General features: G+C 37.1%; 2 protein-coding genes across 2 annotated transcripts; one reads left to right on the forward strand and one right to left on the reverse strand.

Moving 5' to 3' along the window:
* The first annotated feature begins 213 nt into the window (after positions 1–213).
* LOC108913313 (major heat shock 70 kDa protein Ab) lies at positions 214–2,370 on the forward strand. Its single transcript, XM_018718845.1, has one exon. The coding sequence runs from the start codon at positions 332–334 to the stop codon at positions 1,904–1,906; it is 1,575 nt and encodes a 524-aa protein (XP_018574361.1). The 5' UTR covers positions 214–331; the 3' UTR covers positions 1,907–2,370.
* Positions 2,371–3,194: 824 nt separating this feature from the next.
* On the reverse strand, positions 3,195–14,314 carry LOC108913304. The gene is made up of 14 exons (XM_018718834.1): positions 14,224–14,314; positions 13,635–13,886; positions 11,146–11,552; positions 10,766–10,871; positions 9,574–9,754; positions 9,249–9,511; positions 8,661–8,840; positions 7,361–7,510; positions 5,877–6,131; positions 5,301–5,816; positions 4,908–5,088; positions 4,703–4,820; positions 3,557–3,698; positions 3,195–3,442 (listed from the first exon to the last, which is right to left on the reverse strand). The coding sequence occupies exons 1-14, from the start codon at positions 14,309–14,311 to the stop codon at positions 3,264–3,266; spliced, it is 3,018 nt and encodes a 1,005-aa protein (XP_018574350.1). The 5' UTR covers positions 14,312–14,314; the 3' UTR covers positions 3,195–3,263.
* Positions 14,315–14,531: the final 217 nt, after the last annotated feature.

Below are 14,531 nucleotides of genomic sequence, written 5' to 3' on the forward strand. Positions count from 1 at the left end.
TAATTCCAGCAAGATAAACTAACAATTTTAATCACAAACTCATGGTCAATTCCTGTTTTAGACTATAAAGTACAGGCTTCTGTGCAATTAAGTACTTCCCATATGCTAGATGTTTCCCGTACCGACTAGTCGGTTCGCAATGATTCGAAACTTTTCGGGTCGATTTTCTCCAATGATATATAAGCCGAAGCCGCTCGGCGGGAGATCAGAGTATTTGAATACTGCGAGAGAATCAACAAGCGAATAAAGCGAAAGCGAACCAAAGCGATTTAATTATTAATCGAAGGATTATAAAGTTTTAAGTGAAGACAGTTCAGTGAAAAACGACAAAATGGTGAAAGCTCCAGCAGTTGGAATTGACTTGGGAACTACCTACTCCTGTGTCGGAGTGTGGCAGCACGGAAAGGTGGAAATCATCGCCAACGACCAAGGCAACAGAACGACACCCAGCTATGTTGCATTCACGGACACGGAGCGTCTGCTCGGGGACGCCGCTAAGAACCAGGTGGCGATGAATCCCAGCAACACCGTCTTCGACGCCAAGAGGCTCATCGGCCGCAAGTACGACGACCCGAAAATCCAGCAAGATTTTAAACACTGGCCCTTCAAAGTTGTCAACGATGGCGGCAAACCTAAGATCCAGGTGGAATATAAGGGCGAAATTAAGAAATTCGCTCCCGAAGAGATCAGTTCCATGGTGTTGACCAAGATGAAAGAAATCGCCGAGGCCTACTTGGGTACGGATGTTAAAGACGCCGTCATCACCGTGCCGGCCTACTTCAACGATTCGCAGAGGCAAGCTACGAAAGATGCAGGTGCCATTGCGGGCCTTAACGTATTGAGAATTATCAACGAACCCACTGCGGCAGCCTTGGCATACGGTCTAGACAAAAACCTGAAGGGAGAGAAGAACGTACTCATATTCGACTTGGGTGGTGGTACCTTTGATGTGTCTATCCTAACTATCGATGAAGGATCCCTATTCGAAGTGAAAGCCACGGCTGGCGACACTCATTTGGGTGGAGAGGATTTCGACAACAGAATGGTGAATCATTTTGCTGATGAATTCAAACGTAAATTCAAGAAAGACATGAGGAGCAATCCTAGAGCATTGAGAAGACTGAGGACGGCAGCCGAGAGAGCGAAACGTACACTTTCTTCAAGCACGGAGGCTACAGTGGAAATCGACGCTCTCTTCGAAGGAATTGATTTCTACACGAAGATCAGTAGAGCCAGATTCGAAGAACTTTGCTCCGATCTATTCAGGGGTACCCTCCAACCAGTCGAGAAAGCTTTAAATGATGCCAAAATGGACAAGGGGCAGATCCACGATGTGGTCCTAGTGGGAGGTTCCACTCGTATCCCCAAAATCCAACAACTCCTGCAGAACTTCTTCAACGGCAAGTCTCTGAATCTTTCCATCAACCCAGACGAAGCTGTAGCCTACGGTGCAGCTGTCCAAGCGGCAGTATTAACTGGCTCGACGGACTCGAAGATCCAAGATGTTTTACTGGTTGACGTCGCCCCACTTTCACTGGGTATCGAAACGGCTGGTGGCGTTATGACGAAAATCATCGAACGCAACTCTAGAATTCCATGTAAGCAGACGCAAACCTTCACCACTTACGCTGACAACCAGCCAGCAGTCACCATCCAAGTATTCGAGGGAGAGAGAGCGATGACGAAGGATAACAACCTCCTGGGCACTTTCGACTTGACGGGCATCCCTCCCGCACCTCGAGGCGTTCCAAAAATCGAAGTTACCTTTGACATGGATGCTAACGGCATCTTGAACGTCTCGGCGAAGGACACCAGCTCCGGCAACCAGAGGAACATAACCATCAAGAACGACAAAGGTCGGTTATCGCAGAAAGACATCGACCGGATGGTGGAAGAAGCTGAATGATACAAAGACGAAGATGAAAAGCAAAGACGGAAAGTTACAGCTCGAAATCAACTCGAGGCGTACATTTTCCAACTTAAACAAGCTGTCCAGGACTGCGGAGACAAACTGAGCTCGGAAGATAAGGGCACGGTGGAAAGGGAATGTGAAACGGCCCTTGAGTGGTTGGACAACAACAGTTTGGCCGAGAAGGAGGAATTTGAGGACAGACGGAAAGAACTGACGCGTATCTGCAGTCCTATTATGTCCAAGTTGTATATGGATGGCAATCGGTGTGGCGGAGGTGCTGCTGGTGGAATGCCGGGAGGATGTGGTCGGCAAGCGGGGGGATTTGGCAGTTCTCGAGGTCCTACGATTGAAGAAGTCGATTAGATTGTAGATTTCATGTTCCGTTACTTTTGTTTTGAGACTGTATTAATTCTGTGATAGATAGCGTTGAACCAATAAAGACTTAATTTATTTCTATACCGAATCGTTTTAATTTGCATGTTCCCAATTTTTTAAACAATTAATTCATAGAAGACGTAATTTTAAAACATTCCTGGAGAAACGATAACCTAAATGCAGAAATGGCTGCAATCTATCTATCCTGGCTATACAGGGTGTTTCAGGATTAAGTCGACAAACTTTAAGGAGATATTCCTCGTAAAAAAAATAAGAAAAAAATCGAGGATAAATTTTTTCCAGACGCTTCATTTTCGAAATATAGGCCTTCCGAAAAATCAATTTTGCCATGAAACTATGAGTTGGGAAAAGAGTGAATGCACTTTTTGTCAATAACAAACTGTTCTATCTAAAAACGGCATCATTTCTTATTTTCAGTAGGGCCGTATTAATTTTTTTTTATAATTTAATCAGTCCCGAGTCCCCAAAACTCCGCCACAGGTTGCTAACGGTACTTCTACTTCTATGGAAAAATGGTATCTTATAAGAAGATGTGTCACGCCGAATTTGGCTTAAATAGCCTTCTTTATTTAGAAGGTATTTAAAAAATTCAAATTTTTTAAAAAATATTTAACGTCCTATATTTCTAAAATGAAGCGTCTGTAAAAAAATTTATACTTGATTTTTTTCTTATTTTTTATGAGGAATATCTCCTTAAAGTTTGTCGACTTAATCCTGAAACACCCTGTATTTGTTTTTGTTTAATCTTTAAAGCGAAGTAAAAAAGTTGTAGTTTGCACAAGGCAAGTGGTGCGGAAAAATACGTTTCGAATAGTGGTCGCAGGAATGAGAAATTCCGTGTCTTGCAAATTTCTTTAATTAACGATGAAAAAAAAAAACAAAAACGGTCTGAAAGAGATTCTTTTACTGTTTGTAAAAATATAACTTACAATTCAAGATATTTTTCCAAGGTATGTCAGCGCGGTGTAAGCTTAGCAGTATACCTTTCGGGAGACAGAGTAATACCCGGCAAAGGAATACCCGTCGGTTTATCGGTATTCGGTAAAAACGTTAACTCGTACCTCCTCATCAGCTCCACAAAAAAGAGAAATATGCATTGCTTAGCCAGGACTTCGCCTAAACACCTTCGTTTACCTACAAATAAAAAAACTATTTGAAACAACGCTTTAAAAAAAGTCAAAATTCGTTTTAGTTTGTGGATCTTTAAAGAGATAGAAAGAGGACGAGACGCTTGAAAATGTTTTTTACCTAAGCCGAAGGGAATCAGCCTGTCGTGGGGTAACAATTTCTCGTTTACGTCCAAAAACCTGTCTGGCCTGAACACCTCGGGATCCCCCCAATAATCCTTGTCATTGTGGACGGAGTACGAACTAATCAAGACCGTAGCCCCCTGAAATAGAAAATCACAGTGAAATGAACAAATACAGAGAAAAATTAGTAAGTATATATATATACACAGACAAACATATCAATAAGTTTGTTTTCTCAAATTCTCTCGTGAAAACTGACTTTTTTTTTCGGTAACCTGGAAAAATACAAAAATTCCACAAATAAGAAGTGGATCTTATTTGTGGAAGGGCGAAATGGACGGTGACTATTAGACGCCTTCATTATAGCCATCTCTCTCTATAGCAAGGATTTCTATGGCTCTTTATCGCTTTCGCGTAACGGCCGATGAACCATGGAGACTTTCCGACCCTGTATATTATATTATACAAATAAAATAAGTAAAAATAATAATTGGAAAAATACATATAAGTAGAATAGTAAAGGGCAATAAGTAAATAAAGAGAAAGAAAACTCGAGTATGACACAGAAATGGATAGTCGATGCGATTTTGNAATTTAAAAAATTGCACCGCTAAAGCATTCCAAGCTTTTAAAGAGTAATTTCTTATCATTTTTGTCGATACAGGGGTGGTTTTCAGGGGTTGAAAGGGGAAAAATTATTTTATTAGCTATAAGGTAACTTTTATTTTAAATAATTGCACGATTTAATCATTCCAAATCTTTAAAAAGTAATTTTTTATCATTATTTTTTGGATAGGGGTAGTTTTTACGGGTTGAATAAAGAGTCGAAAAGATCAAATATACCATAAAACGTGTTCGAGAACATGGAACATTATTTAACCTTTGTGCTTGAACAAGATTTCTATAAAATAAAAAATGCTTAAAACTTAATTTTTTCAATGTTTTTCACTTAGGGGTAGTTTTTACCCCTAAAAAACAAAAAGCGTAAATTTTCATGCAAATCCATGGAGTTTCAAAGAATTTGTAGGTTACAGCTGATTTTCAGCTTCAATGACTGTACTAAAATAATTTTTTGTAAGCCTGACAATTTTGGATTTTTTTTCGATTTATATCAAAAACATTAACAACACCTAAAAATTCTTACCCGGGGAATGCTGTACCCTTCCAAAGTCGTATCCCGCAACACTCTCCTAGGCCCGGTAATTGGAGCCACATGATAAAACCTCTCTACTTCTAATAATACTGCTTCAACGTAAGGAATTCTATAGACAAAATAAAGTGATCGTTTTGATACAGAGGCATAAAAAATATGTATATTTTTTAAATTTTATTGAAAATGAACCTCATACCTCACTCTGTCAGTGTAACTGATTTCTTGCGATTTCTCAAAGGCTTGATCAAGACGAGCGTGCACCCTTGTCTGTACATCTGGGTGTAATATCATCGCCAAGAAGGCGAAATCCAAAGTGTTACTCGTCGTTTGGGAACCCGCAATGAAGATATCCAGACAGACCATAATCAACTGAACTTCTAAGACGAGAAACAAAAATTTGCTAAATCTTAAGAGCATTAAGGTTGCTAAAATTGTCAAAAATAAATTTCGAACAAATGAAGGGTTTTTTTTTTAATTCTAGAATGTGAATATTCAACAATGGAAAAATTTCAACACCCTGTATATGAGCTTCAAAGATAAACGTTTTTATGAGAAAATATTCTTAAATTCTTAGACGAGGAATATTTACCTGTAAACGTGCTTTTGTGCCCGTTGGTCTTCTTCATCTCTGTTATGAAAGAATAAATAAGGTCCTCGTTCGCCCCCGGGGTCCAAGTCTTCTGATGTTGCGTTACAGTTTCCATGAGAAGGTCTCTCAATTCGCAGTTCAATTTCTTTATCAAATTATATCCGGTCTTTTCGGGCGCTACCAATCGCAACCAAGGATGTTGCGTCAAAATTCCTCCCGACATATCGAAAGCCTTAGACCTCATATCCAAAAGCTCCAACAGTCGATTTAATCGGGGGTCTTTCCGGTCTATCCTGCTGCCGGTCGTTAAGGCCCATAAAATATTTATTACAGCCGGGGCTATAACTTTACCGATCCGAACGATGCTGCCATTTTCTTGTAATATACCCAACACTTCTGATATCTCCTCTTTTATAAGAATCTCCATGGGTTTTTTACCGAAACCTAAACTGCGAAGGTGAGTTACCACGAAATTTCTTTGGATCTTCCATAGCTCCCCGTCTGTACATGTTACACCTTAAAAGAATGAACAAACATAAAAAATCTTTGTTTTAAAGATAATTTTACTATGTATACCTCGTCTAGTTCCCATGGTTCGTAATCTGATGAAAAAATTGTTGGGTCTTCCGTCATATTCGTCCCCATGGAGGACGGTCCTTATGACGGGATAAGAAGATACTACTACGAAATAGTCTTTACCTAATTTCAAACCCAGTACGTTTGTTTTGTATCTTTTAGCTAGTTCCACTAGAGCCAAGTGTTGACCACCTAGAGCTCGGGATAAGTTGCGGAGCTCTGGTAAATTTCCTACGAACGGTATCCAACAGGGACCTACAAGCAAGTTTAAAAATTATTTTTAAATAAAACTTGTTCAAACTCTATCACAGCCACTTATCTCTTAGTTTTATGGACAATTTGCAGTTTGCAATTGATATTTATCCTTATTTCTTAGTTTGTTGATTCATTGACATAAATAATATGCAACCTAACCAAACTAATTTAATTTTTTTTCCAGTATAGAACCCAGCGCCATCTGTCCCAAAATAAATACACTATGATTTTAATAATCTTATGGAAACTGCAAAATTACTGTGGTTTAGAGGAAAAATTATAGACTGCGCCACCAAACCGATTTTGCGATTCTCAAAATTTGAAATTAATTTTTAATAAACTATTTTCCATTTTGTTTTCATTATGTTTAAAATTTTGCATGCAAAGCGAACTTAAAACGTTGATAAAATAATTCAAGTAAATACTTATCATCATACGAAAATGTAAAACAATAAATAACATACTAGATATTATTTCCGAATGTAAACAAAAAATATCAGTTGCATATTAAATTATTCATTGAATTGATACACAGTGGCGTATGCATATACCAAAAAGGGAGTAGCCTTACATATTTAGTAAAGTTATAAATACATTTACTTTTTGAAATTACCAGACTATTTTCTGGGAGTTTCCAAAAAAAAATTCTATAATAATTTACAGTTCCTTTGTAAATTTTGCAAGGCAGATTCAAGCTTACAGCAAACTTGCTGTCAGTGTCAGTGAAGAGATCTTTTCATAAAACTTACAATTGTATTTTTCAGTCAAATTTACAAAGGCAAAGAAAGAAGTTTTTTATTGAAAAAATAAGATAGGATTATTCTATGTCCCCTAAATAGTCGTGTACCAAATTTTAAAAAAACATCAATTCGTTATTTTTCTACTCGCCGATACACTTTAAAAAAGTGTAAATAGAAGGAAATTATTAATTGTCTAGTGTCTGTAAAATATTTGTGGTATTTTTTCATTGTGGCAAAGAGAATTAGAACTAAATATTTTAACATGGCAACCGAGTTTATAGAAAAATTGAAACCAACCTAATATGTACGTGTGGTCATAAAAGTTTCAAAATTGTGATACCCTAGAGACGATACTAAAAAAACTTCAAATGTGCTAGGTACTTATTTCATTGAAGGCTTTCCTAGAACACAACTTTACGGTATATTTCGTTATCACAATCGCACGTACAACTACCTTTAAATACAGAAGAAAAATGACCCTTCACTTACCTGGTGGGAAATTCGGTGGCTTCCTAACCTGATTTATTACATAAGTCACGAACAACACCACCGCGGCTACCAACAGTACGTAAGTCATTGTGTAACAAAAAGCACGTGGTGAATGCGCTTCTATTCGCCAGACTGTACAGGACGGGAAGTTATTTATTTAGAGCTGTCGCTCTCAGCTCGTCACCTTCTGCGAAATGCTACCCATCGCGACGTACATGCGTTTTATAAAGGGCTTTTATCGATAGAACCCAGATAATTGGTCGCCTCGCTCGTCAGCGGTAGCTTAATTGTCGCGTAATTATAGTCGAAAATTGAACTGGACGGCAAGTACAGTATTTTTTCCAAAAGCGACTAGTAAAGGTAAGTTTGTCGGTTTTGATGTCGCTGATCAGGGCCGTAATAAGAATTTTTTACTTGTACGGGAAAGCGGATTAAATAATAATCGTGAAAAACATGTAATTTAAAAATATGGGTATATTAAAACACTTTTACGTACATATCTTTTATTTTACATCATTTTTTCACCAATTCATTAATATTCAATTCTTGCGCATTGGCAAGATATTAGTTTATAAGCAGTTATTGTGAAGACATCACACGCGAAGTTTTTTTTTTAATTTACTTAATATNCTATTCGCCAGACTGTACAGGACGGGAAGCTATTTATTTAGAGCTGTCGCTCTCAGCTCGTCACCTCCTGCGAAGTGCTACCCAATACCCATCGCGACGTACATGCGTTTTATAAGGGCTTTTATCGATAGAACCCAGATAATTGGTCGCCTCGCTCGTCAGCGGGAGCTTAATTGTCGCGTAATTATTGTCGAAAATTGAACTGGACGGCAAGTACTGTATTTTTTCCAAAAGCGACTAGTAAAGGTAAGTTTGTCGGTTTTTATGTCGTTGATCAGGGCCGTAATAAAATTTTTTACTTGTACGGGAAAACGGATTAAATAATAATCGTGAAAAACATGTAATTTAAAAATATGGGTATATTAAAACACTTTTACGTACATATCTTTTATTTCACATCATTTTTTCACCAATTCATTAATATTCAATTCTTGCGCATTGGCAAGATATTAGTTTATAAGCAGTTATTGTGAAGACATCACACGCGAAGTTTTTTTTTTAATTTACTTAATATTGATAATAGAAATACTGATTACGAATAGCAGCTTTTACAATATCCTTTAATTTAAGCTGTTTATAGTTCTAAATATCTTTTACATTTATAGAACTTCCCTTTTTTCCTCATTTTGGGTGTGCAAAACTTCGATAAGGGATACTTTTTTCTATGATTATTCTTCTCTAGGAGCCAAAACAACTTTGAAAGGTTTCGGTGCTATAGTCACTCCATCGAATCCTTCCAACTGAGGATAAAAATCTTCAGCAGTTTTTACAGTAAAGTTGTGGAGAAGTGCCGTGAAGAAGAGGAATATGTTGGCTTTCCCTAGGGATTCGCCAAGACATCGTCGTTTTCCTAATAAAAAAAAACAAATAAATCGTATATATTCAATACAACCAGTAATTGCCCAGAAAAAGTTTTTTTTTTCTATTTCTTAGAACATTGTTTTAATTTTGAATCACTAAAACAATTAGTTATTAAAACGAGCTGTGTCTAGTGTCTAATTGGTTCAGAATAGGTGTACTCGTGTATTTTATCTAAAAATGTATCTTGTAAGCAGTTGAAACATATTTTTTTTATTTTATTATTGTCTGGATCTTATGTTTAGTGAAGTGAACAAACTGCCAGTCATTCATTCCTACATTCATATTGCGAATATTACAGAAATATTAACATCTGTGTGGATGCCGATAGCAGTGAAGCTGAATTAAATCAATAAACTTTCGTTATAGAATTAAGGTAATCTCAACTTTTAACCTGTACCTTGTCCGAAAGGGAAGAAATACTTTTCATTCACGACAACATCGCCGTTTCCGTCCAAAAACCTTTCGGGTCTAAACGCCATCGGGTCCTGCCAAAAACGTCTGTCCATGTGCACGCTGTATATGCTGGTCAAAACCATGGTGCCCTCTGGTACGCGATACCCGAACAATTCCGTGTTCTTGGTAGCCCGATGGGCTATGCCGAGCGGCGCGATGTTGCTACGGCGTTGGATCTCGTTCAAAACGGCCTCGGTGTATTTGAGCCTAGAAATACGCGTAGGCATGTTCAACCACAAACCAGAAGAAATAAGTAAGGAATAATTCACCTAACACGGTCGTTCAAGTTTGGGCAACGATTCCTGCCGATTTCTTGGTCCAGTTCGTTCTGCACCCGCTTCTGGACCTCTGGATACAACACCATGTACATGACGGTGAAGGCCAGGGTGTTGCTGGTCGTTTCAGCTCCGGCCATGAAGAGGTCCAGACACAGGGACATCAACTGGTCGTCTTGGTGTAGATGTAATAAAAAAAATTTCGAATGGGGAATACGGGGACGTCGCGACAAACTTTCAAGATTGAGAGGTTTCCTGAGGACTATTCAAAGATTGGCCGTGCGATAAGTTCTTCGAAAAACACTAATTTGAGGAGCATAAATTCAATCATAAACTGGTACTGTAATATTTTGTGCTCGTTCGCTGTTGTAGATCACAAAAATTAATAGGCGAGCGGTTCACCCCTAAAAAAATGCTCTGAATGAAGGTAACTGACTAAATTTTTAAACAAAAACCTATAGCATGAAACTTTTTTTATTTTATAAAGTGTATTTTTCTGATAATTTACATATTTTTTAAATATTTTTCACATTCAATTATAAATATCTCGGAAACAAAGCATTTTTCGAATTTTTGTCAAAGAACAAAAAAAAGTGTTTATTTTGGTCCATTTTCATGCCTTTTTTTAGGCGTGAACCGCTCGCCTATAAGGTGACTTACATAATAGCATTTGGACGGGTGATTGACTAATGAAAGGTTCACATCTTTTTTTTTGTAAAATGTGCCGTTCGAGGTCGAAAGTCCAAAAATCGGTTAGGGGATTTGTTAGTATGGTTGAAAATATGCCTAATTAAAAGTTTTACGCAAGTTCGCGCTTATTTGAATGAAAAATAGCCAACAAATTAGATCCGACATTTTCTTATTTATGTACTTGTTGACAAATTAGAGTAAAATAATGACTTTTATCTACGTTGTGCTGCTAACGAGCTATTAACATTGACGCTATATTCTACGAAAAAAGCTCTAAAGGCGACAAATGTTACTTTTTGTTGAAATTTCATATTAGTAGCAACTATGGGGGAATCAATTTTTATGCCCGACATTACAGGAGGTTTGAAGGTCAATCTGATTCAGAAAAAAAAAAACGTTAATCTTCTTTTTGTTGTATCGATATAATCTTTCCTGAAAGTTTGTCGCAAAGTCTTTGTAGCAACACGTACATTTTTCAAAATTTTAATGTAGGTACCTGTGAACGTGGAGTCATTGTTGATGTTCATTTTTTGTAAAAAAGCATCTATTAGGTCTCTAGGTTGCGAGAAACATACCGTTTTTCTGTGTTCGGAAATGGCTTCCTACAGGAAAAAATTGATAGTTGTCATAATTGCAATTAAAATTAAATCGAATAAAAGATTACTCTTAAACACTTTGGGCTCAGTGATGACTAAAAAATTATAGATTTATACAGATTTTCGATGATGTCAAAGCCTCTAGAATTTCACCGAAACAAGCTGTAGAAGCACTAGATTCAAATCAAGTCAATTTGTTTAAACAATGGTTCCATTTATTTTCGAACTATGAAGACTTATCTCATAAAATTATTGTTATTTAATATTTTAAGTTGCGAACCTCCAGAAACTGCCACATCCTCTCCAGGATACTCATGATCTGGTTGTAGCCGCACGCGTCGGGGGCTACATGCCTCAGGAAAGGCATCTGGTTGATGAGCCCTCCCGACATGTCGACCAGCCTAAATGCGTCGTGAATGATCTGCAACAGCCTCCTCAGCCTCTCGTCCTCTATGTCGAACCTCTGGCCCGCCATCATGGCCCACAGCACGTTCAGCACCGAGATGTCGAAGGCGGTGTGCATGAACATCGGCTCCGAACAACGTCCTCTGAAGATCTCCATGAGGCAGCGCGTCTCTTCCTGTATTTTCTCCTCCATCTCCTTCCTGCCGAAGCCGAAGTTGCGCAGGTGTTGCAGGGAGAACTTCCTCTGCTTCCGCCAGAACTGGCCGTCGGAAAAGACGATGCCTGATGGAAAATAGAAGAGAAAAGTCAAATTTTAAATAAATGTACCTACATGATTTTTTTTTAAACTGTAAGACCTTAAAAACAGCGAAATATTCATGAGATGTATAGGTCTCTAAAAAAGAAATCGATAAGTAAGAGTGAATCGTCTTTTCGCCAAGTTTTAATTTTATTGCATGAATAACGACTGTTATTCTCTTAAAAGTCAATGACTCATCGCCATCTTTAATGTCGCCAAGCAGACAACGATAACTGGGTAGATGTAGGTCAGTTTCGTCCGAGAGACAAGGGCAAACCGGAGGAATTCTTTCACACTCGAACAAAACAACCCCGGCCGTTGAAAGTGCTGGTCCAAAAACCGGTCCATGCGGCTGCGTTTTTGGGAGGTTAACAAACGCCCAAGAATAAACGGGGGGCGTCCAAAATAATACACTCGATTCAATTTCGGTAAAAGCGAAAACCGATTTGTCAGGATTTAATAAGAAATCAGATAGATGTTCTTTTTAATATTAGATTTAGACCACACAAGATCGAAATATAGTCTCGTTTTATCTGAGGACATTTCCTATTTTGCATATTTATAAATACAATTACAAAAAATGAATCACTGTAGCATTTTGGCTACCAATTTTCTCGTGTCGAATGGATTGACGTGAAATTTGAATTGTAGCTAGGAAATAGCCCAAGAAACAAAAGTTATATAGTGCCGATGTGTGCTTTTACCCTAGGGGTGGATGCCACCCCTTATGGAGGGTGGTAATTCACGATTCGATAGAGGGACGAATTCTAAGCAAAAAATGTTCTATAAGAATTTTTTGTGCAGTCAATACTTTTTGAGTTATTTGCGTCTTAACATGTTGGTTTTGAGCCATTTTTCGCGAATATCTCAAAAGTTTTATGAAAAAAATGATCATAAGCAAAAATGAAGGTAATTAAATAGCAAAGAGATTGCTTTTTTTTATTTTTGTAGATGGTATAGAACCCGAGTTATGACTCCCAGAAGTTGAAGTCAATTTCGAAGATAGCTATAATCGAAACGTTCAACGTCCTGTAGCGGAAAAATTAAAGGTTTTTCCAGGAAAACTTATATAACACCTATTAAAGTTCTTGAAAAGACCTTTAAATTGAGTGAAGGTAGAAGTCGTTATCATAAAAACTAATGAAGTTACAATCAAAATAAAATGATTGTCTTGATTTTTGAGAAAAAAAATCGGTATTAAAATTAATGACTTGACGGAATAAATTAACTTTATTTGTGTATTTACAATAGATTCTGAGAATTTGAATCATTTTAGAAGCCTAAATTAAAAAAAAAAAATCATTTATTTTTTAATAAAATTTTTCAATTCAATCAATCAATCGCCTTTTTTTCAAAATATTTCAAAAATGTCTGTAATGTTGCAATATATCATAGATCATTTGAAAACCAGTTTATAATTGCAACATATGCACACCATTAAAACATCTCAAGCATTCAATATTTTATTTTATTATAAGGGTAGGTTTTTAAGGGATGCAACTTTCTAATGAATCGTAAGCTTTCTAATGAATAACAAAAGAAATGCAATACATTGTGAATGCACCAAAAGAATATTTTAAACTGTTAAAAACTTTTTTTCTATTTTTTTGGCCATGGAAGGTTATTAGTTTTTAAGGAATTTTAAGCGTTGAAAAGTAATTAAATTCCATAAATTATATTAAAATACATAAAAGAAACTGTATCCAACACATTTGAACATGAATTGAATCTTTAAAATACGTAAATCTGCGATTTCCGCATTTTTTTCGTACAAGGGTCATTTTCACCCCTAAATAGAAAAAATCACACATCTAGAAAATATAACTTTTGAAGTGGGGGGTCAGAAGAGCTTGTGGGAAAATATTCGGGAAAATCCATGCTATCCGAAAAAATTCGGAGCTTTTACCTTATATTTTCAGCTTCAGTGACTGGACTAATACTAACATCTTTGGAGCAGTATATAAAAGAATACACCCAAGGTGTCGAAAATAGACTTTTCAACAAACATAATAACTTTGTTCAAAAAGGTAACAGATTGTTATATCTGCAACTTCATTTGAACTTACCCAACCTTTTGCCGAATGTTCTCAATCTGAAGAAGAACCCGTCCGGTCTTCCGTCGAACTCCTCCCTGCTGAGCACTTCCTTAATAACTTCAGCGCCAAAAACCGCAACCACCAAGTGCCTGCCAAGCTTCAACCCTACTATATCTCCGTACTGCTTCGACAGTTCGGACCAGACTAGATGATGGTAACCGAGAGATTTTAGTCTGTTTCTATAGTGACCGTAGCTTCCGATAATAGGCAAAAATTTTGGACCTGCGGAATTTAAAATGTCGAATCACGTATGGCTGACACTAATTTCAAAGTATAATATTTAATTCAATCGATAATTCAGTTCTTGAACGAAAGTAGTGCGCGATTTTTAACTTGTGCCAGCTTTGTTCCAATTAAAATTTGTGTCATATTTTGCCCGATTGAAAACATATTTGTTAAAAAACTTCTTTTTATTAATCTGGCGTTAGAACTACCTAAATATATATTCACCTGAAATTTGGGACTACAGTAAAAAAAACAATGAAATATTTTTAGTTTCAAAGGTGAAACAAAAAAAAAAAATGTAAAACACTTATTTGCATTTCAAACGACTTCTCACCGGGCGGATATTTTCTGGGCTTCTTCATATCGTACACCAACAGCAGGCACACGGCCGAAATCACGATGCAGAGCAAGAAGAACATCATGATGTTATCGGAAGACTAACACAGTCGAATCTGGAGAAACCGAAACTGCCCTTTCAACCCATCCGGGCGCCTTTTTAACATCCCGCAACGCGGTAACCTTTTAACCCCACTCTATAAATAGAAAAAATACCATTTATAAGCTAAAGATCTCGAGATTCGGAATAGATAGCGACTTGTTGATAAACAATGGTGTACAAGGTGAACTAATATGTATGTCGTG

This window comes from Anoplophora glabripennis, unplaced genomic scaffold (assembly GCF_000390285.2).
Source record: "Anoplophora glabripennis isolate ALB-LARVAE unplaced genomic scaffold, Agla_2.0 scaffold534, whole genome shotgun sequence".
Taxonomy (NCBI): Eukaryota; Metazoa; Arthropoda; class Insecta; order Coleoptera; family Cerambycidae; genus Anoplophora; species Anoplophora glabripennis.